Here is a 24,015-nt window from a genome sequence, read left to right as displayed (position 1 = left end):
TTGATTCTGGAAGTAAAGCAGATAATGAGGTAATTAACACTCGATACCGCAATCGCCGTGACTCAAACGGGTCCAAAAAACCAGATTTAAACTTAAGACTTCGCGTCCGGTTCGTCTTTTTTAAATCTAACGGCTCGGCTAACGGTACCTCCGTGTGGACATCGGATGGTTCTAGTCGAGCTATCCGCACTTCGAAACAAAAAGGTAACAACGGCAGATTGGACACGTGGTGAACTTTGGGTGCTCAGCACTGATGAGTTCCTGTTCCGTCTATCGAGGCGTTTTAGAATTTTTTTTTATAAATCATAATTAATTAAATTAAATTTAAATTTAACAAAGCAGTATGATTATTATTTTTTTTTAAAAACAACAAAAATCAAATTCCTAATTCGGTCTACAAATTTTACTTTTTGAAAAGACCGAATTGAAAATACCCTTTATTTTGCATATTTTGGTGTGGCTGCGTGTGCAAACGTATATTTTTTGAGACCGAATTTTTTTTTTTGAGGAAATTGAGACCGAATTTGGATTCGATCTCTATGTATATTTGTGCTTCCGTGTAAAGAATAGTTATGGGTTTTAATAATAATAAAATGAAATGAAATAAAGCGTGTGCAGCTCGGATTACACGTGCCAAGCATCCATGCATTTACATGAACCTTTTTTTTAATTTTTAATACTATGAAAGGTTTGTAACATCTCCAGTGCAAGAGAATTGGAAGCTCTCCAGTGCCTTGGGTTGAAATTCTAAGGTTTTTTTTTTCTTTGAGATAAAAATGGATGGAAATGAAATTTATAATTTGAATAATTCATGTTATAAATAGGATCGTTCATTTGGATTATAAATTTGTGTTATGTTTGTTTTTGTTTTGCATTGTTTTGTATTTGGACTAATTTAATTTAGATATGTTTATATTTGTATTATTTTTCTTTAATTGATTACAGTATAATATTTTGATTTTTTTTATTTGAGATGGTATTTCAATTTTGTTTTGTAGTTATGTGCTATGGGGTTATGAATATTAATAATAATTTACAATTATACATATTATAGAAACACTCATGCAAATAAAAATGATTGTTTATGTTCAGTCAGATCCTCTATTAATCCTCTAAAAATACATAAAACATTATAAGAGATAGCATTTAACTTTTCTTAATTAACTTTTTTAGTCACTTAATCATTTTAAAAATATTTTTCTCAATTTAGATGAAGATCACTTTCTTTTACATCATTTTATTTGGATTATTAATTATTCTATGGACCTTAAAACACATCTACATATGAATTAAGACAACCAAATAACAACCTTATAAAATGAATTAAAATTAGTTTGTATTATACAATGAAATAGTTCCAAGTTAACCAATAAATACAAGTAACCAACTAGAGAAACTGGAGAGGATAAAATGGAGGGTAGCACTCGGTTTGTATCAGAGTTTTAATGGTGATGACTGAGACCAAATCCCCAATTCGGTCTGGGATTATTTGGGATCTTCTGTTGTCGCATTCACGAAAAGTGCAAAATAAAGGGAGACCGAATCCCCGATTCAGTCTCTCTAAAAAGTAAAATTTGGATATCGAATTGGAGATTCGGTTCTTGTTGTTTTTGTAAAAAAAGAATAATCATGATGCTTTGCTAAATTTAATTTAATCAATTATGGTTTATAAAAAAAAATTCGGCGTTCTAAGAATTGTTTAATTTGGCAATCTCCAGTTTGAGGTACTGGATAAGTCTTCGGGCTATCTCTGGATAAGTCATTTATTTATTATGCGCCTGCGGTTGCTACTTCCAAAACATTTATGGTGTAAATTGACTGTCCAGTTTTAAAGAAATGGAGAGTAAAAAATACGGTTTTCAAACCGAAAGGTCTCGAAGTGAAGAGGCAAACGCATGGAAGCTGCACCATTGTGGACATGGCAAGGAGTAGCTCTTCTATGTCCTCCTCCGTAGTCAACTCATCTGGAAGATCCTTGACATCATAGGGCATAATTAGAGAGAGTTTTAAGAATGAATTATCATTTATTGATTGACACCAAAAAGTTAGTAAGACAATTATTTTGGTACCCAATGATTTGGCTGAGGATGATTTGGTGGCATTAAAACATACGTTATTTCTTTATAACCAAACAGTTCAAATTATGGCTCTCCTAATGAGTTCAAGTAGTAGTCTATCTTTTAGAAGAATAACAACATCTAGTAACCATAAATCATCAATGGTATGAAAATCAAATGAGAAGTTGTTAAAAGTAGTAATCCAATCCCAAATTTGTTTTATATATGTGCAGTGAACAAATAGATGGTCTACTGTCTCATTATGATAACAAAAAGGGCATGTTTGGTCACCATGCCATCCTCTTTGTGAAAGATTCACTTTTGTTAGAATTTTGTTTTGTCTAACAAGCAATAAAAAAATTATTTTAAATGGCAGTTTAGAGGACCAAATAGTCAAGCCAATTATTTTAAAGATTTGCAAGGTTGACACAGTCAGCAACATAGCTGATCCACTGACAAAACATCTTCCTTAAGCCAAGTATCAGATGCATACTGCTTCTATGGGTTTGAGACACATAAGTGATTTGCTATGAGATTTTCTTGGACCTACGAGATTTTTGAGAATATAGAGACTTGTATAATGTAAAACCTACGATGATTGGCTCTAGCTGAAGTGGGAGATTGTTAGTGTAATAATCTAGAAGTCAATCATATGATAATTGTATCATATATATTTTGTTCATGAATTGGATGATCAATAAAGATATCATTTTTTTTTCCTTGAGTATTATCACATTTATGAATCATTTAAAGTTAATGACCTGAAATTGTAGAATTCCATAATATAGATGATAAATACTCTTGATAGTCTCTAGCCGTTGTAATTAGCAGGAATACTAATTGACCGTTAAAAGGTTAGTATGTGGATTAAATGATGGTTAAGTTTTACAGATCATAGACAAAGAGATGTCATTTTAATCACATAGATACATGTTACTGAACATGGTATTTGACAGACCCTAAATGAAACGTTAAATGGAATTGTGTTCGTGTCATTAATGTTTTCATTAAGTGTTAAGTTCTAAAAAATGAGGTATTCGTCTTTTCTACATAAGAAGTGTATATTCATAAAAAGTAGCTATAACGGTGACATTTTAGTATACATGACTTGTGCAGAGGTGAGATGTTCACCGAGACTACTATTGTCCCTCGTATTACTATACGAGTAATAGTATCACTGGGCCTCTTGATGAAGTAAGATTGTCAGTGCGCGGTATAATTATTAGAGTTAATCATATTTGATAATCTGCTTAAGATCGATAAAAGATTAAGTTTACAAGGATGACACACACCTACCTTGAAACTGATCTGATACTATGAGACAAAAGAATTAACACGAGTAAATAGTTTACTGGATCGTGATATTGTAATGTGCAAGATCATATGTATAATTGGATGGTCATAATGCCTTTTGCCAAGTGCCACTTATGATTTGTAGAAGTTAAAACAGTTTTAAATTCTATTTACCAACATAACACAGATCCTATCGGGACACACCGAAAGGAAAGTAATCAGAAATCTTATGATTAATTATAAATAGTTATAATTAATAATAAGAAGTTTATAATTAATATAAATGTCATAAAGATGACAAGCTTAAACATATTAAATTTATAAGCGTGTACGACACATTGTATAAAAGTTACCGCAACAACATCGCAAGAAATATAATTGTTCCGAACAATTATATAGATATTAGATGGATTATAAATATCAATTATGAATTGATATTTTGAGCTTAAAGTTTTGGATTTCGGGGTCTCCAAAACTCGTTTAGGTTTAACCTGAGGAAAGACCGTAAAATAAAATTTTTGTTTCTAACTCAAGCCGTGGATTAAAAGGGATATGCCGGAAAGACCAAAGGAGAGTTCCTTCTCAAGTCTTTCATTGCAAGGACCCTTTTAATCCTTTAACATATCTACTCCTTGATTTTTCTAAACTTTAATCTACTTATCAATTAAATAGATTAATATAACATTTATACCTTGTTTCCAAATTCGGATTGGAATGAAGACCGACTCGCCTCGGAGCACCAGACGTCTGATACTGTTGGGTTTTGACGGTTCGAACCCATTGATTAAGTATGTTGGGGTTTTGACGGTTCAAACTCATTTATTTGCTTAAGGTGCGAAAAGAGTAAAACAAAATTTTTACATCTAACTTAAGCTACGGATTAAATGAATCAAGAAGATCCGTTTAATCCTATTTACAGATCTACTCCATAATTGATTTTCTAAAGCTTTAAATATATTTACCAATTAAATATATTAATATAACAATTTATACCTTGTTTCCAAATCACAGTTGGAATGCAGACCGAGCGAGAAGAGCTACACCAGGGATGAAATCGACTCGGAGTATCACACGTGTGATTCCTCTATTGGTTATCCACCAGGACTAACCAGAGAGCGGTTTATTTCTTTTTCCAGAAATACTATAAACCGTGGTATACAGCAAAAACACTATTCACCGAAAAGGCGTAATAACACTATTCATGAACTTTCGGTTAATCAGATTCACTAATAAGCAAAACTGAAATATCGCGAAATTCGATAAAACACTATTCACCAATCCGAAAAACTGTAAACCGAGAAAGAGAGAAATTCCAATTAATGAAGTAATCAGATTAACACGTGAATTAGTGAATTTTCTCTTTCACCTATGCCCCTCTATTTATAGGCATTCGAGGAGGTTCGCAAAAAGATCAAAATACCCCTGAAGTTGCCAAAATTACCAATTTGCCCTTTTGTAGAGGTATCCAATTTGGATTTTGCTATTTCATATTGGTTGGATTTGTTTAATGGATCCTAAACCCAAAGGAATAGTAAATAGTAACTATCCAAATCAAATATGTATAATTGTCATGTACAATTATATTCGTCTGCAGTTTTCGTTTGGTAATTTTTATACAACATGTCAAACACGTTTATAAACTAACCAGTGTTTTTGTTTGTCATTCTAAATGACGTATAATTAATTATAATTAATTATATCAAGTATAACTAATTATAACCATTAGTTTTTTTTTGCTTTGTCATTTTACATGACAAATATAATTTAATTATAACACGTATAATTAATTATAACAATCTTAATATTAATTACAATCAATTTATAATTAATCAGTAAGATTCTCCGAATAGCTCCTATATGGCGTGACCCAATAGGATCTGTGTTATGTTGGTAAATAGAGTTAAAACTGTTTTAACTTCTATAATCATGAGTGGCATCTGGCAGTATACATCATGACCATCCAATTACACAGATGATGTTGTACTGTACAATATCACGATCCAGTAAACAATTTACTTGTGTCTATTCTTCTATCTCATAGCTATCAGATTAGTTTCAAGGTAGATATGTGTCATCCTTGTTAACTGAATTTTTTCTTGATCTTGAGTAGACTATCAAATATAATTACTCTTGTAATTATACCACATGCAGATAATCTAACTCTACCAAGGGGTCCAGTGATGCTATAGCTCGTATAAAATACGAGGGACAAATAGTACTTTTGGTAGACTATCACTTCCTCAGCTAAGCTACACATATGGAAATGTTACCGTTATGACTGCTTTTTACGGACAACGTTAGATAACACCCACACATACATATTACTTAGTAGGAACGATAAATACCTCATACTGTAGAACTTGACACTGAATGAAAACATTAATGACACGAACACAATTCTATTTAATGTTTCATTCGGGGTCTGTCAAATATCATGTTCCTAGAACATGTATCTATGTGATTAAAATGACATCTCGTGTCAAGTGGTTTGTAAAACTTAACCATTTTTTAATCCACATACTAACCTTATAGCGGTAATTAGTGTTCCTGCTAATTACCTTGGTCAGTGACCTTTTTAAGAGTATATATCATCTATATTATGGAGTTTCACAATTTCAGTCATGAACTTGAAATGATCCATAAATGTAATAATACTCAAGGCAACAAAATGATATATATATATATATAAATAGACATTCAATTCATGAACAAAGCTTTATGATAAATTATCGTATTATTGACTTCTAGATTATTACAAACTAACAGATACCTCTATCGGTTATCCACCAGGACTAATCGGAGAGCGATTTATTTCTTTTGCCATAAATATTGTAAACTGCGGGATTATGCAAAAACACTATTCACTAAGAAAAGACAAAATAGTATTAGTCATGATCCGCTAGATGTTAATGAATCACAAGTATGTGAAAACATAAACACCGTGTGCTTCGCAAGAACACTATTCACCGATCCTGTAAACACATTCAACAACCTAAAATATTATACGTGAGTTACGTATAACTTTCATTTCTAATCGAAACACTATTGGCGAAAGAAAACCGAGAAAGAGAGAAAATAGATTACCGAATCGATTCGATATCAAGTGAATTAGTAATCTTCTCTCTACCCTCACCCCTCTATTTATAGCCATTTGTGGAGGTTGTGAAATGACCAAAATACCCTCCATTGTGGCTATTTCAAGAGGAAGAATTCAAATTGGATTTTTGCACTTTGGCCCAAATTCAATTTTAATTCTTTTGGGCTTTTGATTTTGGGTTTTAATTTTAATTAAGATTTTGATTACTAATGGGCTTTCGGCCCAAAATTCAAATCCATAATTAACATTTAAAATCCAAATCATATATATATATATATATATATATATATATATATATATATATAATTGTTCTAAACAATTATATTTCTTTCGGTTGTTGTTTCGGTAACTTTTATACAATGTACCGAGTATGTTTAACCTTTTTGTTTTTGCTATTTTTCGGTAACTTTGATTAGTAGTCCCTATCTTGAATTTTTTTTTTTTTTTTTACAAGAATCTTGATTGGTTGAATCAGCACAAGAAATTTGTAAGCGACAAGCTCATTTAGGATGATATTAATAAGCAAGTAATTTATTTAACTGGTCTAGGAGTTTCGTTGGTTTATATACTCACGATGTGCATGAAATCTATCAATTGTTGCTTTGTTAACTATCAAACTTATTAATTTTTTTTTTTTTTTTTATTCATTAGTTTCGTTGCTTTATTCAGGGTAGCTACAATCCGGTTGCAAATTATCCATACACAACATGAGAATACTTAAAAACCCATTTATGAACTTTCAAATGCTAAACTTTTCAATTTGTATCGGCAAAGGACATCCGCATCCAAGTTCTTAAACACAAAATTGGCCTACAAAAATATATATATAAGCAAAGAAATTATAACCGAAGAACTAGCATTTGGTCTAATAACACAGACATATAATTTCTATGTAAGAGGTCATGAGTTCGAAACTCAAATGAGAGATATTTTTTATTGAAATAACAAAGGTATTAAATAGTTGAATAATTTGATCTTCAATCTTTACTAAAAAAGAAAAATAAATCATGACCAATGTTTGTTTCAAGCCATTCTTTTTTGAATTCTTGTTTCTCGATGAGATGAAGGGAAAAAAACAACATGAGAGATTTTGTAATCAACCATAGTGATGGAGCTCGAAAATTGCAAATCTCAAGAGAAATCAGATTTTACCAATTAATTGACTATGGTGGAGATAGGAGAGAGGGTCTGAAGAGAGAGATAAAGTTTTGGTGAAAATTAAAGGATATATAGGTCTATTCAATTTTTATAATATTTAAATAAAAGATAAAATAATTAAAGGATAGAAGAAAGAATGTTAAGATTTTGTTGGAATTTGATATATTATGGAATTTCAATGAGATAGTTGGTTATTTCAAAAATTTGTATGAACACACTATAAATTTTTTCAAAAAAAAAATGTGACAAACGTAACAAAAGAGATTATATTTTGTGATTTTTAGAGTCGCAAATTTATTAATTATTTCTCTAGTCTCTTGAGTCACAAATAGATAAAATTACATTTTAGACAAATTGAGAGATAAACGAATTGAAACTGTACAGGTTACACATATTATATGATTTATGAAATTGTGCTAACGCTTTTTTTTTTTTCCGAGACGAAGGGAACAGGAACAAAATATCAAGGAAAGAAGGGGCATGAACGATATGACGGTTTTCTTTTTTCAATTTATTTTTGAGATTTATAAAGATAGAGCTGGAACTAAGTCGAAGAGTTAAGCAAAACTATTAAAAAGAAAATAGTGGTTGCCAATTTGCCATAATGAAGCAGCAAAGGAAAAGTATTTAATGTGGATCTAACTGGTATAATGAGTTTATTCAAAAAAAAAAAAAAAAAACTGGTATAATGAGTGTTGCAATTTCGGTGCTGAAAATAGCACTCTTTTATATATCTTTTTTTTCAATTCACATTGGTTGCATCTTTTCAGATAGTTTTCTGAATATAAAAATTCTGATCCATAATTCATGCGACCCGATATAATTTAATTCGTATTTAATTTCAGAAATTAAAAGTATCAATATAGGACAAAATAATTTGACCTGTTGAACATTTCCAACAATATCCTCTCAGATATATGAGAGAGTAGAATATTTGCCAAAATCAATTTTTGAGATTCATGCAAGATTGAAAAGGACGACTCAAATCTCATTCAGGTATTGCACTGGATCTGGGCTCTACTTAATCCAACAGCATGTGGATCCGTTTTTGATAAATCCAACAGCATGTGGCAGTGACACTGGACTGGGGATGAGCAATTGGGCACCCCCGTAACCCCATTGTCACCTGGATCCATATCCTCCGAATTCAAAAGAGTATCTCTCGGTCGTTTAATTTTAAACAGAGCCAATCTAGTCACAATTTATAATTCAAAGGCTCTTTAATATTAGTGTGGATCTAATCCGTACGAATCTTAAAACAGATCAGATGGTCTAGTCACAATTTATAATTCAAAGGCTCTTTAATATTAGTGTGGATCTAATCCGTACGAATCTTAAAACAGGTCAGATGGTCTAGATGCATTAACTTAAAATATTCTTTTTTGAGTTAATGCAGAGGATTGAAATTCGTATTCTCCCGGATGCCTGACTTAAGCAAATTGAAACGGACAGTCTACATTTACTCTCAGCAGGTGCCTACTCGAGATAGCACAGGAGGGTAGTATCATTTGTGCTTTGAGATTTGTGCCAAGTTAAAAGAATGATCCTGAACCGTTCCAATTATCCTCAGTGAGGTAAAGATGTGAATTCTTGTCACCTCACGTGATAGTAAGCATAAATACGCTTCATAAAATCCGGATCCGGATCTCAAATATAAGCATCATCATGCTGTCAGAATATTCCATGGATCATTACTAATAAACTTCCCCCTAAGATCCACCTAACGTGGGATTTCCATTTTCTAAATAAAGTAGACTAATTCTTAGCTGTCGTGAAAAGATAATAAATTCAAAATCCTTTTTCTCATATTCAATTTTTATTGTTAAAGAAAAATTTATAGCCTCAATTCGGTCATCTTAGTCAGATGAATGGCTATTTATTTAGTTGTAAAAAATCGACGATAAGATTTAGCTTTCTTTTGATGATAGATTATTTTTGCTACTAATGAAACTACATTTTATATCCAGTACAAACATCATTTGATTTTATATATATTTTTTTTCCAAATTTACTGATTTTTGGAGCCTGATAATTGTATCCCAAACAAAATTCCAGTATGTCTCCAAGTAGTTTAACGAGAAAACTTCCAATATTGTCTAACTTTTATTTCCAACACTAATATCTAAACATTTAAAACTCTATTTATAACATTTTAAAATGTTACTCGGAAGCATTTAAATCTAAATCATTAAAATTCTAAATTTTGATAGTTTTAACCCCTAACTACTTTTGTCTTTAAAGTCAAAAGATGAAAGATTTATTTCACCCACCTTTTTTTTTTCCTCTGATCATTCTCGTTCATTTTTTCGACGATCCATGATGAATTTTGCGATATAAAAATACGAACATTTTTTACTCAATTTTATCTTTCAAATGAGATCCATGAAGAATAACTTTCAAGTTATATTTGTGTCGTCTTTTTTTTACCGCTTTAAATCTCTGTGACTTTCAGTTTTTTTATTTTGCTTCAAAACAATTTAAACCTCTATTTACAAGCCTTCAAATCTTTCGTATAAACCTCAACAATAACACTGTATGTACAAAGTTCATGTACAAAACATATAAATATAATGTACAAAGCCTTGAAAATTTTAATGGTTGTAGACTAAGATTTAAAAACTTAAAATTTAAAGTACTCATGAGTTTTACTTTAAAAAAAATCAAATAACTTCAAAATTACTCAAAAGTATTTCTTCACAGATCTTATTTGAAAGATAAAATTGAATAGAAAACATTTGTATTTTTAAATTCATAAAATTCATCACGGATCGTCGGAAAAAATGATTATAATGATAAGAGAAAAAATAAAAAAAAGTGGGTGAAAAAATAAAAGTAGTTAAGAGTTAAAACTATCTAGAAATATTTTCAGATAGACGTTTAAATGCTTGTGAATAACATTTTAAAATGTTATAAACATAGCTTTAAATGTTTGGATATTAGTTCTGGAAATAAAAGTTAGACAACATTATAAGATTTTTTTATTAAACTATTTGGGGGACACACTCAGGTATGATGACTCGGAGGAGCAAAACATTTCTCTTTATTTTTCTCAATTAAAATATGGAGTACTGCATTAATATTCCTCGGTATATATTTGACTTCTTCCTTCTTCTATCTTCTGGATTCTTTATTTTGCATTTCACTTTTTCTTTTATTTTTTTCCCTTTTTTGAGGGTTAAAAGTCGGATAGATATCGAGTCCCGTTTTGATACAATAAATTAGCAGCATTACTGCATTAATATTCCTCTGTATATATAATATATTTGACTTCTTCCCTTTTCTATCTTCTGGATTCTTTATTTTGCATTACACCTTTTTTTTTTTCTTTTTTTCTTTTTTGAGGGTTAAAAGTCGGATAGATATCGAGTCCCGTTTTGATACAATAAATTAGCAGCATTATTGCATTAATATTCCTCTGTATATATTTGACTTCTTCCTTTCTCTTCACCTTTTTCATTGGCTCTCTTTTAACCATGAAAAGATTAAAGTTGGATAAAGAAAATGAGAAGGTGAAGAGAAATAGATCAACTAACAGCATAGAAACTGGAACTAAATGAAACCGAACATTAGAGATGAAAATTTTGGATAGCGTTAACGATGCATGCAACACTAAACTGATAGCGGAGCCCGTATCTTTATCAAGATCGATGTTATTCAAATCAGTTGGGTCCACTGTCTATTGCGGCAGTATTTGTTTATGAATACATATTCGTTGTATGTACAAGATGCATGTGCATGATTTGCATAATATTGATCTTGATAAAGATATGTTTTGACTTTTGACTGTGGCCTAGGGATTAAGTTTGTTTTGAACTGAACCGAATTAGTTTAAATTAAATGATTTTTTCTCGATTTAAATGATGGTTCCGTTCAGTTCAATTTGCTTTTTAAAACCGAATTATAACTTCGGTTCGGTTTGAGAATTTTTAAAACCAAAATAACCGAACTGATCAAACTTTTATATATTATGAATTAGGTCCCGACTGCCCCGTTTTATTTTTTAATACCCCAATTTATTTCTTAATCAATTGCTTTAAATACTTCGGTTTATTTCTTAATATCCTAGTTTATTTCTTAATACCCTGTTTTATTTCTTAATATGCTTCGGTTGTATTATAAATAAATTGCTTTAAATAAAATCATTAATATATTTCAGTTTGATCCAAACAAATCGAAATAAAACTTTGTTTCGGTTTGGTTTGGTTGCAATGCTAAATCGGTTCAGTTCGGTTCTATTTTGGAAACCGAATTATAACTTTAGTTTGCCTAATTTGACTTGATTTCAACCGAACCGAATCAATGAACACCCCTGCCTTTGACATGTTACATATATTAGTAGTTATTGGAAACCTACCCATTTCGTGTTCATAATTAAATAAATACATGAGAATTAATTTTTGGTCTAATAGCGAAGACAATGCTCTACGTATGGATATCGTATATTCAAAATCCAGAAAGACCAATTCATTGTAAATATTAAATAATTTATAGTTTGACCTTCAACCTTTACTATAAAATAATATTTAAATAAATATATATTGATATTTTATTAAAAATAATTAGTGAACAAATACATAAATAAATGTAATTCTTAATTTATGTATAATAGTATTTAAAAAAATATATAGTAAATTAAAAATATATATACATAATGCAATAATTGCATGTAATATGATCAAATAGGGTCGGAGGGCAGGTCTTACCCTAAGCTCATGTCCGATTCGATTTGAGTCCCCATCCGGCTCAATCACACCTGCCCACCATGGCACCATCTCTGCTGTGACGCACTGTGGCTCGGGCACATCATGGGCATAGATTTTAACATCTAAGTTTTGGCTCAAAGCAGCAAAGAAGTTAGAGAAATTTTAAAAAATGACTATTTACTTCTTTAATAAATACCTCATTAACTGAGTATAATCAATTGATAATTCTTTCTTTAATTAGCCGTCAATCATAATTGATATTTTTCGCACAACAAAAAAAGATTGCTGCGAGAAAAAACAAATTCATGCTTTGAGTGCGCTATTTCTCTCTTCTTCATTCATAAATACTCAAATCAAAATCAAAGGTAATTTAAAATATTTAACTAATTTCATTTTTTTCTCTCATCAGATGTGGACGATAATTTTATGTTTACAACAAATATTTTTTAAGCAGCTACTTACTTTTTAAAAAAGTAACTAATTTCATTTTTTTTTAATAGATGAATATTGATGAATCAGCAATTTCATTTGAACAAGAGGCCGAAAAACTTGAATTATTCGGTTTCAAGTACGAAACTCGCGAAGATCTACTTATTGGTGTTAGAGCATTTTACTCAGATAAAGGATACGCATTATCTATTTGTGGTTCAAAGTTAGAGAAATATGTGGTTTTACAATGTGATAGAGGTGGTCAATATCGTGATGTACGGGGTGTGCCTTTAGATGAAAGAGAAAAGACAACAGGGACACGGCGGATTAATTGTCCTTTTAAAATTAAGGGTAAAAAGACGGATGAAGGAATTTGGATAATTGAAATACGTAACTTATCACACAACCATGAAGCATCTGCTGATATCTCTGACTATCATTCTCTTCGACAACTATCACAAGAAGATATCAAGAAAGTTGACCACATGACTCGATCTAGAATACCGTCTAGACAAATCCTCTCTTCTTTACGCCAAAAGAAACTCGAGCTTAAAGCTATCTCTAAAACAGTGTATAATGTGAAGGCGAAGATCCATAGAGAAAAGTTAGAAGGTCGAACAATAATTCAAGCTTTATTGGATGAATTAGGAGGAGGTGAGTTTGAGTATGATATTTTACATGATGAAGGTGATATTCTTACACATCTTTTATTTATACATCCTATGTTAATAACTTTGGTTAAGAATTTTCCGAGTGTTTTTTATTATGGATTGTACCTACAAAACAAATAAGTATAAGATGCCACTTTTTGATATCGTTGGGGTCTGATACTCGAACCAAAAGTTCCACGTAACAGGCGCAAGCTTTGGCGACCAAAAAAGTAAAAGACATTGAGTTCTACCAAACAAGATCCATCTAAATTTGAACTTGTGGAAGCATCGAAAAAACACAAGTCATGTACCAACAATGAAGCCCCTCCAGCTAATGAAGTAATGATCTTTGAGAATAATGTCACTACTATGCTTAATTTAAATGAATTTTCTAGTTTTTAAATTTTTAGTTTTATTGTTAGTAAAATAATAAAATATTTATCGAAAACTCTATTCGAATTATCATTGTCAAAATAAAGTTTCTAGGATTAATAGTTGTTATTTTTATGCTATTATGTTATAGATTGTGACGGCTCAAAATATGTATGTAATATGTTAGTTGATCTATTATTAAACTCTTTTTTGATATAAATTATAAATTTTGAATTGTACGAAACATATATATAAAAATCAGACTTGTTGTTATATGATGTTGAAAAACAATGACAATAGAAATTAGGATATAAAATTTCAAATGCAAAAACTCAATATTTAATATAAAATAAACGTGTTGTTTTTTCTAACAAAAATAATGTTTGATTTCGTAACAATAAAAAGGGAAATACAATATTCTGGATTTCATATGTATATCTTTGAATTTATTTGAATAAAATATTTTCATTAAGAGGTGATGCTCCATTAATGATTATGGTCTTCTAATAGGTTAACCTGTTATATTAGTTTCTTTTTTAAAGCAGGGACATAATAGTCCAAGTAAAATAATTCTCTGACCTGATCGCTGCATTGAGTTATTTTTTTGCTGTTAAAATCCTCACCCCACATCATTGGTGTTTGGCCCACAAATTTGGAAGGCCGCCACAGGCCACAGCCATTTGCACACATTTGTCAGTCAACAGTCAACTTGATTGATTCTCGATGGATGGGATATATGGTGAAAACAAAATAGGTAGGTTTTGGCCCGTTATGAGTGACGATATTTGGTTTGCCTCATTATTGCGGGCATAGTTATCGCCGCAGAAAATTTTAGAGAACAAAAAGAAGAGGCAAAAAGGAGAAGAAATTCAGAGAAAACTGAAAAACTTGGTAAAACAATTATTTATCGTTCACATTAATTAAAATTGACTTTCCACATTAGTGACTGCACATGATAATCCTTCACTTTAATTTCAAATTCGTGGAAACTAGAAAATCATCTTATTAACGCTGGAGCAATTTGTTAATAAAAGTTGAATTAAGTTTTAATCAATATCAAAGAGCTCGTGCTTGATTATGCTAATTCATAAATATAAATTAAGAAATATTTAGTTATGGCCTTATAGGTAGAGGTATCTTTAAATTTCGGATATGAATTAATAATTCATGTAAAAAAGGACAAAATGTGATCTTAATTCACACTAAGAAATTAAGTGACTAAAGAAATTAGAAGAAGTACCTTAAGACAATATTTAACTAATCTTGTTAGCAATAGTTTTAGTAGTGAGATATTCAACTGTTTTTTCTATTGAGAAAAAAACGAACAAAGTGTTTCGGAAAGACTAAGCAATTACATAATCTAGAGTTTTTTAAAACAATAGATCAATTTAACAAATAATTTAAAATACAAATAAGAACTTATTTTATTTTTCTTTCAAAAAGATCAATTTAACTATTTTATTATGTTTTAATTTTAAATTGAAATAAGAAAACTATTATTGTTGAATGAAATAAATCATGCAGCACTCAACCATGTTTCAAAATTTTGTACATGTAGAATTTGATCTAAAATTTCTGACTGTAAAATTGTCCTCTAACTAAATTTTAAAAACAAATATATATCCTTTACATTAGCTTCATTTCTATTTATTTATTAATCTGCAACACAAAAGGGATATCACATGATCTCAGATTAAATCATATTTATTGAAATTCCGTAATCGTTGAATTAAGAAGATAAATGTTGCCATTTTGAGTATTTGTTAGAGTGTGCTGCAGAATTGGGTAGAAAAGATAAATGGATATAAGAGGAGAAGAAATAAAAGGAAAAATAAACTATTTATTTAACCCTGGAGTTAATTATAAAACATAAATAGAAAGTGAAGGAGTTAATTATAAAAGATAAATAGAAAGTGAAGGAATATAAAAGAAGGAATTTTTCGTACCAATATCTTCTCTCTTAATTGGAAGAATAAACATTAATCTCCTTGTTATTTTTCTTTCCCTCTCCTTTTTCTTCTAAGAGCAGTCCCTTGTCCTCACACGGAAATAAATCTGCTGCGATCCAAAAATCCCTGCAATCCCTGCGATTCCAAATCCGTCCGTTCATTTGCTTAGAGATTTGCACATAAAAAATAATTTCTCCTTGAGATTTGTGCATTGTAGAATGTGAAGGGAGGGATTTGGAATCGCAGGGATTGTAGGGATTTTTGGATCGCAGCAGATTTATTTCCGTCCTCACACTGATAGTCCGAGATGAGAAAAAAGTCAAAATGAGAAAACAAGAACGAATTTAAAACAAACAAAACTAAAAACGACACAGAAAAGAACAGAGGAAAAACAAATAGACAAATAAGAGGAAAAGAGACTCCCCCTTTCTGCCTCATTTCCTTGAGCACTTCCTCCCTCTTTCTCTCTCTCTCTGTCTCTTTAGATCACCATCTCTCTCTTCATCTTGCAATGGCGACCGCCGCTGCGGCCTCCGCCGCGTCGGACGCCGTCTCCACCTCCGACCATTCTCCCTCCTTCGACGACCGCGTCTATCTCGTCCCTTATAGGTACGCGTTTTCCTTCACTTATCTTTTCTCCGTACCCAAGTTACAAGCTATTTTGTCTTGCATTGATCTAATCTGCCGTTAGAGGTCTAATAGTGAATAGGCGCCACATTTCTTCTAATTAACACGCTTCTTCAAAAGTGGTGTTACAGCCAGATCTAGGGAGTTGTCATTTGTTCGGCTAGAACACTGCTATAATAATTGTGCAAATTGATCTTCCACTGGGACGTAAGATGTATAAGTGGATCAGGCACATAGAGGAGATGCAGCATCCAAGAGCAAGAGAGAGATAGGGTGGAGAGAGATTTATAGATAGTAGGGTGGATGGAAGATTTAAGAATAGCACATCTATTACAATGTCAAACATCTGAACCTTTTTGAGTTGAGACTGACATTGCCATGCACAAGTCTAGTGTTGGCTGGTCCAAATTGCACTAATTTGTTGATCTTTTTAGCTTTGTTTCTTTACTTCATCATCGTTCAATCTATTAATTAAAGCCATTCGGAGTAAAATTTGGGTGTAAACAACATAACATATGTATGGTCAAAATTGGTTGGTTGCATACTTGCATTGTGCATGTTATTATGTATATCGTGTGTGCATGTGGTACATGTCCCTTCATGGTGTATATAGACTAAGTCTATTATTCTTTTTGCGCATTTTTAGATGGTGGAGAGTGGCCCAAGAGTCAGTGACAGAGGATGTGGTGCAAGGGGTCCCATATGCTGCCACATCAGCATCATCTTACTATGGGATTAGGATTATAAACAATTTGTTGGGTTCGGATCTTGTGTTCCACCTGAGGCGCTCTTATGACGAGACCTCGCAGCACGAGAATGGCCCAGAGGAGCCCAGCTCTAGCCGGACCTATGCATTAATACGATATGATTTGTGGTCCCGCGCACTCAAGTGGTCAGTATTAATGATTTTTTTACATCAGATTTTTGTAAATGATTGACCATTTTCTCTTTTGAGAATTGTATATATGTAAGGCATAATTATTGTGAAACAATGCAATAATGCCATGTTAAAGTGCTACCGTAATGAGCAAAATCGGAAGAGTGGGGGGGATTAAAATTGCTAACTGCACACATGGAAACCTTCTAAAATGTTTATCCATAGAAGACCATTTGTATTCTCTAGCTCTGGAGTTTTGACAATTCTACACCTTTTATTTTTTAACTTCCAAACTATAGAATAAAAGTTTCTTGAAGGAGTCCCTACTCAGGTACTTGACAAAATTTTCACTCACTATGCTATTGTAAACCCAGCTGTTTACTTCAATATAATTTTGTGCCTTGAAACTGTCAGGCACGACAGTTCCAGTTTGATGCCTAAAAGTGCAAAGAGAAATACTGCTGATGAGGAGGGAAGCTCGGTGGATGTTTATCCACTGATGCTAAGGGTATCTGTTATGCAAGAAATCAACATGACCATAAAGATTAGCAAGAAGGTCTGGTTTTCTATTTTTTTATTTTTTATTTCCTTGTATGAATAACCAGTTTAGAAGAATCCTAAGCTAACAGTAGTCATTTAATGTTGTCCATTTTTTCTTGTGATTCAGGATAACACAAATGAGAATTACAAGAGAGCAAATAAGATATTTGCGACTGACTCTGAGCCAGTATGTCTACTTTTTAGCTTCATCTTTATCTTGCAGATGAAATTTTAAGCAATATTGATGCATCAATTGATTTATTTTATTTTGATCCAGGTACACATTTGGGATTTTTCAGGGCAAACAAATCTTATACTGATGAATGAATGGAATAGACTTCCTTCTGATTATCATCAGAATGATCAGGAGGTATAATACTGTCTTGATCTGGATATGCATCTTGATCTTGTTTGAATATGACTTGTTTGGCATCAGTTAGTATGGTATTAGTTCTCACAAATGCAAGTTTATGCAATATGTTGAACTAGTTTGTGGTTATGCTTATGCTGGTACCTATAAGTTGTCACACTACTGTAAAGTTGGCATATATCTTTCTTTCTTGTATTGCAATAATCCGGTTAATCTGTTCCTTCCTAGTCATGTCAAATTCTATTTCTAATCTATTTTTTTTATCATTGCTATTGTTATTTCACATGCACAGATCCTTCTAGAAGTGCAAGTCTATACAATGCCAGGAATTGAAGAATACCAGTCTAAAACAAGCAGCTTTCCTCGCGGGATATTTTCTAGATGTGAATGGGATTCTATTTCTGATGTAGACTTGAATTCTCTTGGTTCAGGTCTAATCGGTCTAGAAAACCTCGGAAATACTTGCTTCATGAACAGTGCTGTCCAGTGCTTGGCTCATACACAGAGGCTTGTAGAATATTTTCATGGCGACTTTACAAAAGACATAAACAAGAATAATCCCTTGGGAATGAAGGTATGTTCCAATTTTTTTGATTGTTTATAGTGGTAATTCATGATGGTTCTGCAGGCTCTGAATTGTATGCAAGTTGGCAATATAGAAGTACTGCCCTTTCTTTTGTAGTAATTGTTCTTTATAAGTTCATTGTTACATTTTGAATTGGAGTGCTTTATTATCAAATTTACTGTCCAAAGCACTCTTTGGAATATCAAAACAAGCTCTGGTGCAGTGCACCGATACATGGACAATTTAAAATTGAAATAAACCATTGTTCTAAAGAAACTTAGACAAAACACAACCTTCATGCTGACTATACAGACATATCTTTTAATAGGGGGAGATTGCCTTGGCCTTTGGCGATTTGTTGAGGCGGCTATGGAGACAGGACAAAAGAGCAGTTGCCCCACATCGTTTCAAGAGCAAACTTGCACATTTTGCCCCTCAGTTCAGTGGTTTTAATCAACATGATTCACAGGTACTGATTTGAATTGCCTTTTACACCGAGATAGTAGTTACTACATAGTTAATTCTTTCCTTGTATTAACCGATTGGTTGATTTTTGTTAATCATGATTGGTGGGCAGGAGCTACTGGCATTTTTATTAGATGGTCTTCATGAGGATCTCAACGGCGTGAAAAGCAAACCCTATTTGGAGGCCAAGGATTCTGATGGACGTCCTGATGCAGAAGTTGCCGATGAGTATTGGGGCAATCATCTAGCTCGAAATGACTCTATCATAGTTGATACCTGTCAAGTTAATACCCCTTCTATTACTCTGGCACATTGGATAAGAACCTGTTAATGAAAATCTTTGCTACTTGGTTTTGGTCCATGTCATTTAGTGCCTTTTAGAATGCATTAGCACCCACTTCTATTCACGTTTGCAACTAACAGTAATTTTGCCCCCAACTCAAGTATGTCATTTTTTCAGTAAAACTGACCTGGAAGTAAGCCGGGTAGATATAGATCTCTAACTCGGTGCTCAAAATGTGATAAATTTCTGTCTTTAGTTTTAATTAAGAGAAGTAATGGCTTCAATTTTCATGAAACCAATGCAGGGGCAATACAAATCGACACTGGTCTGTCCGGAGTGCAACAAAGTATCAACCACATTTGATCCATTCATGTATCTGTCTCTCCCTCTCCCTTGCAGTGGAAAGAGGACCATGACTGTTACGGTTTTCAGCACTGATGGCATCACTGGACCACTTCCCTGCACAATAACTGTACCCAAATCTGGCACCTTTGGTGATTTTTTTCAGGCTCTGAGCGCTGCATGTTCTTTGAGAGATGATGAAACCCTCTTAGTTGCAGAGGTATCTTTGTTGTTTGGTTAACTTATTTCTGTATATCATGCAATAACAGAAGTAGAGCGATTGCTGGTGAAGGAAATTGATACTGGTCAATGTTTATTTCCACATTCTTGATTGACTTTCCCTGTTTATTCCCTGATTAAGGTAACTTCAACACTCGATTATATCAGGTTGGGGCGAAATGGAATCTTAATTGAGGGACATATTACCAAACTAATGTTCAACTACAGCTATTCCGTAAAAAAATGGAATAATTCGAGCTGCTTGATATTGTTCGAATGCAGCACTAATTGAATGTTGTGTCATCTTGACTGTCTATTATTTTCAAGTATTGTAGACATCTGCATGGAATATCTTGAGATGTATCTTTTGTTATCATTATTTTCAGGTTTTTAGGAGTGGTATCCTTCGATTTCTAGATGAACCGTCTGATCTGATCTCCTTGGTGAGGGATGGAGATCAATTGGCTGCTTACCGTGTACCAAGAGGACAAGAAAGCTCTGCAGTTGTTGTGTTCATGCATCAAAAAGTCGAGTAAGAAACAATTGTCCTTATAAATTGATTTTTTAGATGCTTTTGCAGAGTATGTCTCAATGTATCATGGTTTATTCTGATTTTATGAAATACATCCTGCTTTGGGAATAGTGCAGTGACCTGTGAAATTGATTTTCTTGGAAGAAGACAGAATGTAGTTCTGCAAACTAGTGTATAACTTAATATTGGGAATACTCTATTGGACGCAGAAGTCGTGTTTCTCTTTCAGATGAAGTTGCCCTTAATTCAACTTATTATAGAAGACTTTCATCTTTAAGTTGAACTGATAAAATGTTCTTTTCAATCATTGGTTAAGAGCCTTCTATGGACAAATTTAATTGTTGTTGGATTTAATGCTGGCTCTAGAGACATTATTTTGTAGTTAAGCAAATTCGATAGACATAACCAATGCTTTGTAGATGGTGGCCTGTAATTTAAAATTACTTGTAGATTATTATTGTCAGAGCATTAATGTGGGCATTTTTCATGGCAAAGAAAAATTGGTGGTGCTTGCTTTATTTGCATAAGCTAAGAACATTGAATCTTTTCTTCTATTTTAAATATGCTCATACAATGTTTCAGGAACAGGGGATTTGGGGTTCCTCTAGTTGCAAAGCTACCTGACAAGATTGATGGGCCTGAACTTCGCAGAATGTATATGAAGTTACTAAACCCATTTCTACGCAAGAAGAGCTGCTTCAGCACCAGTTCCATTTCAGATGACAGCCAAGATGATTCAAACAGCACCAATTCATCGACCTCCATTGACTCGTCTGATATATCTGACAGTTCTGATGAATGCATGAATATTGAGGATAATCTGACATTTTTCTTAGCTAATGAAAAGGGTCATATCAGCCAGACTGAGCAGTCCAAGTCAAAGATAAACATGGATCAACCATCAGAAGCATTACTTGAAACCCATTTACCAAAAAATCGCTTGCATGTGGTTGTTCAGTGGCAAGTCATGGGTTTGGCACAGTACGACATGGAGCTTCTCAGCTGTTTGCCAGAAGTTTACAAGGAATTACCTGTTCATAGGAGATTGAAGGATCAGGAATCTGTAACTCTCTACCAGTGTCTTGATAAATTCATAAACGAGGAGCCACTTGGACCAGATGACATGTGGTAAGCATCTTTCTTTTTGTCAGTTTATCTATTTCAAAGATTGCCATTTTTTGTCGCCGAACCTTTTTGACCTCATATGACATAGTGAAGCTACCAGGTTTGTTTTGGGCTCCATATGATGAAATCAGGCGCAGCTTATATGAATTATCCTGGATCATTGCTTTTACCAGAATGCTTTTGTTTTGGCAACTGAACCCTAATTTTACCCAATGTTACTTGATTAAACCTTAATTATATAATTTATCTGTAACAGCTCAATGTATTCTTAGGATGAGCCTTCACTTATCAAAATTTCCATGTAATTCTGGACTATAACTTTTTTATGAGTATACGCAATTGACCTATAATTGAACCTCATTTTTGCAATTGAGCACAGCCCAAAAAGAGCTAATAAAAAAGGTTAAAATTCTCAATCAGTATCAGCAAAATTTCATTTGTAGTGGTGCTTCAATCTAGAATGATAATCCTTGCTAACTGTAATCATACTGTATTCTTATTTGCAACTCAACTGAAATATTATATCTCTAATGCTGTTGAATTTCAGGTATTGCCCATCCTGCAAAGAGCACCGGCAAGCGAGCAAAAAACTGGACCTGTGGAGACTTCCAGAAATTTTGGTGATACACCTCAAGCGATTCTCATACAACCGCTACACCAAAAACAAACTTGAGACCTATGTTGACTTCCCAATTTGTGATCTTGACTTGTCCAAGTACATTACTCACAGGGTTGATGACTCAGCATCGACCCATTACCGCTTATATGCTATAAGCAACCACTATGGACATATGGGGGGTGGCCATTATACTGCATATGTCTTTGTAAGTCGCAAGTTCCCTTAATGCTTGCAAATTGTTGCCATTTTGTTTTTTATGGGTTGCTAGGCTTCTAATTGCACATTTTGGGGGGATGGTTTTCACAGTTAATGGGTAATTGACACAAATTGGGTTATATTGAGCTTTAATTATCTGATTGTTGAATGATTTACTTTGAGATTGAGTATTTTGAAGCTGACAACACTGATGGGTCAGCATTTATTTGGTACTCTGCATATCATTTGCAAACTTGTGCCCGCATTGGATGATGGCCAGAACATTGTCTATTTATGCGTGCTTCCTGCATTAGTTTTTGCCAATTAGGTTTTAGATTTTTATTTCTCATTTATTGGTGCCATCAATATCTACGGGCCTGCATGATACCATTTTTTTTTCTGAACTTCTTACTGATATGACAGATCCCTAATGCATATTTCTCTAGTTAGGGCCTTTTTTTTGTCTTCAGAAACTCTGTTCTATTTTCTCAGATTTTAGAAGCTCTGGTGCTAATTATTTTTTCTTTGTTTCGTGTATAATAGCATGACAGAGAGAAACGGTGGTACGACTTTGATGATCGGTGTGTTTCTGTTGTACAAGAGGATAATATTAAGACAGCTGCTGCTTATGTGCTTTTTTATAGGCGAGTTGATCCAACTGATTAACTTCTCTGACTTTTTTTCTGATGCGTCACATGAATTGGTCATGTCATTTTTTATTCATTTTTACCTACTGAAACCCTTCTAGTCAACCTTGTTATTTCCTTACTTTTTTTGGAGGAAATTTATAAGCAGTGGAATTGGAGCCAGGGGAGGGGTTTCTTATTGCTTTCCTAATACCGCCTGATATATATAGTAATTCTTTGAAGCTAGTGTAGACACTCTCAATTGATGCTAATTTGATTTTTCTAGCAACTAATGGTGGGCGGTTTAGTACTGATTCTTTCACATTCTTTAATTTATATCGTGTTATTAATTTTTTTTTGTCGCATATGCAACGTTTTTTTTTTGTATTTTTGGGAAATTACGACTTTGTAGCATTTGAACACTATCAATGAAATATTTGTCATTTATTTATTATAGGATCAAGTTTTGCATTAAGGTCAGTTTCCGTTCGTTTGATCTCTTTGGTTTGTGACTTTGTGCACAATGAATGAATGGTTAATGTGGCAGGCTTAAGTTTCTTCGGCCCGTTAATATCCATAAGAATTTGGGGGCAGTGCTGAGCAAGGGGAATTTCACAATTTTTTTTTTTCAAAACACAGAACAAAATATTATTTTTTCAATTTTTTTAACAAAATACTCTTGTGAATTCCACACATTCTCTCTTTTCTTCTCTTCTTTTTCCCTATTTACTCTTATCTATTTTTTGTTTATATAAAATATACAATTGTAATTTTATTTAAGTTTTGAAAAACTTTTATTTTTTAGGTGTATAAATAATTTATAATAAAAAAATTAAATGTGAAATTTTATTTGTTAAAATCAGAAAGTATTTTTTAATTGGTTTGAAGAATATATATGAGTTTTTTTAAAAGTTATTATAAG

The 24,015-nt window shown here is 32.6% G+C and overlaps 2 protein-coding genes across 4 annotated transcripts; both read left to right on the top strand.

Annotated features, from left to right (window-relative positions):
* The first annotated feature begins 12,808 nt into the window (after positions 1-12,808).
* On the top strand, positions 12,809-14,312 carry LOC144558083 (PKS-NRPS hybrid synthetase cheA-like). The gene is made up of 2 exons (XM_078306791.1): positions 12,809-13,391; positions 14,305-14,312. Exons 1-2 carry the CDS (start codon positions 12,809-12,811, stop codon positions 14,310-14,312), a joined length of 591 nt encoding a protein of 196 aa, XP_078162917.1.
* Positions 14,313-16,106: 1,794 nt separating this feature from the next.
* On the top strand, positions 16,107-23,542 carry UBP8 (ubiquitin-specific protease 8). 3 transcript variants are annotated; one of them, XM_078306357.1, is made up of 13 exons: positions 16,107-16,317; positions 16,982-17,227; positions 17,627-17,768; positions 17,880-17,939; positions 18,030-18,122; positions 18,415-18,696; positions 19,016-19,156; positions 19,265-19,435; positions 19,740-19,997; positions 20,383-20,528; positions 21,117-21,656; positions 22,201-22,477; positions 23,011-23,542. In XM_078306357.1, exons 1-13 carry the CDS (start codon positions 16,220-16,222, stop codon positions 23,131-23,133), a joined length of 2,577 nt encoding a protein of 858 aa, XP_078162483.1. In that variant the 5' UTR covers positions 16,107-16,219; the 3' UTR covers positions 23,134-23,542. The 3 variants fall into 3 exon arrangements, with proteins under 3 accessions (XP_078162483.1, XP_078162482.1, XP_078162484.1); XM_078306356.1 differs by having other exon boundaries at positions 21,111-21,656; XM_078306358.1 differs by lacking the exon at positions 18,030-18,122 and having other exon boundaries at positions 21,111-21,656.
* Positions 23,543-24,015: the final 473 nt, after the last annotated feature.

This window comes from Carex rostrata, chromosome 8, assembly GCF_964058835.1.
Source record: "Carex rostrata chromosome 8, lpCarRost1.2, whole genome shotgun sequence".
In the NCBI taxonomy this organism is placed as follows: Eukaryota; Viridiplantae; Streptophyta; class Magnoliopsida; order Poales; family Cyperaceae; genus Carex; species Carex rostrata.
The sequence above is the reverse complement of the archived record's forward strand: the minus strand, read 5'-3'. Positions and strand labels throughout refer to the sequence as shown.

Excerpts from the sequence above, each read along its gene's own strand:
- UBP8 (XM_078306356.1), top strand. The coding sequence starts at position 16,220 with ATGGCGACCGCCGCTGCGGCCTCCGCCGCGTCGGACGCCGTCTCCACC. Across the intron at positions 17,769-17,879 it reads CCATAAAGATTAGCAAGAAG|GATAACACAAATGAGAATTA; the intron begins GTCTGGTTTTCT and ends CTTGTGATTCAG. Across the intron at positions 18,123-18,414 it reads ATCATCAGAATGATCAGGAG|ATCCTTCTAGAAGTGCAAGT; the intron begins GTATAATACTGT and ends TCACATGCACAG.
- LOC144558083 (XM_078306791.1), top strand. The coding sequence starts at position 12,809 with ATGAATATTGATGAATCAGCAATTTCATTTGAACAAGAGGCCGAAAAA.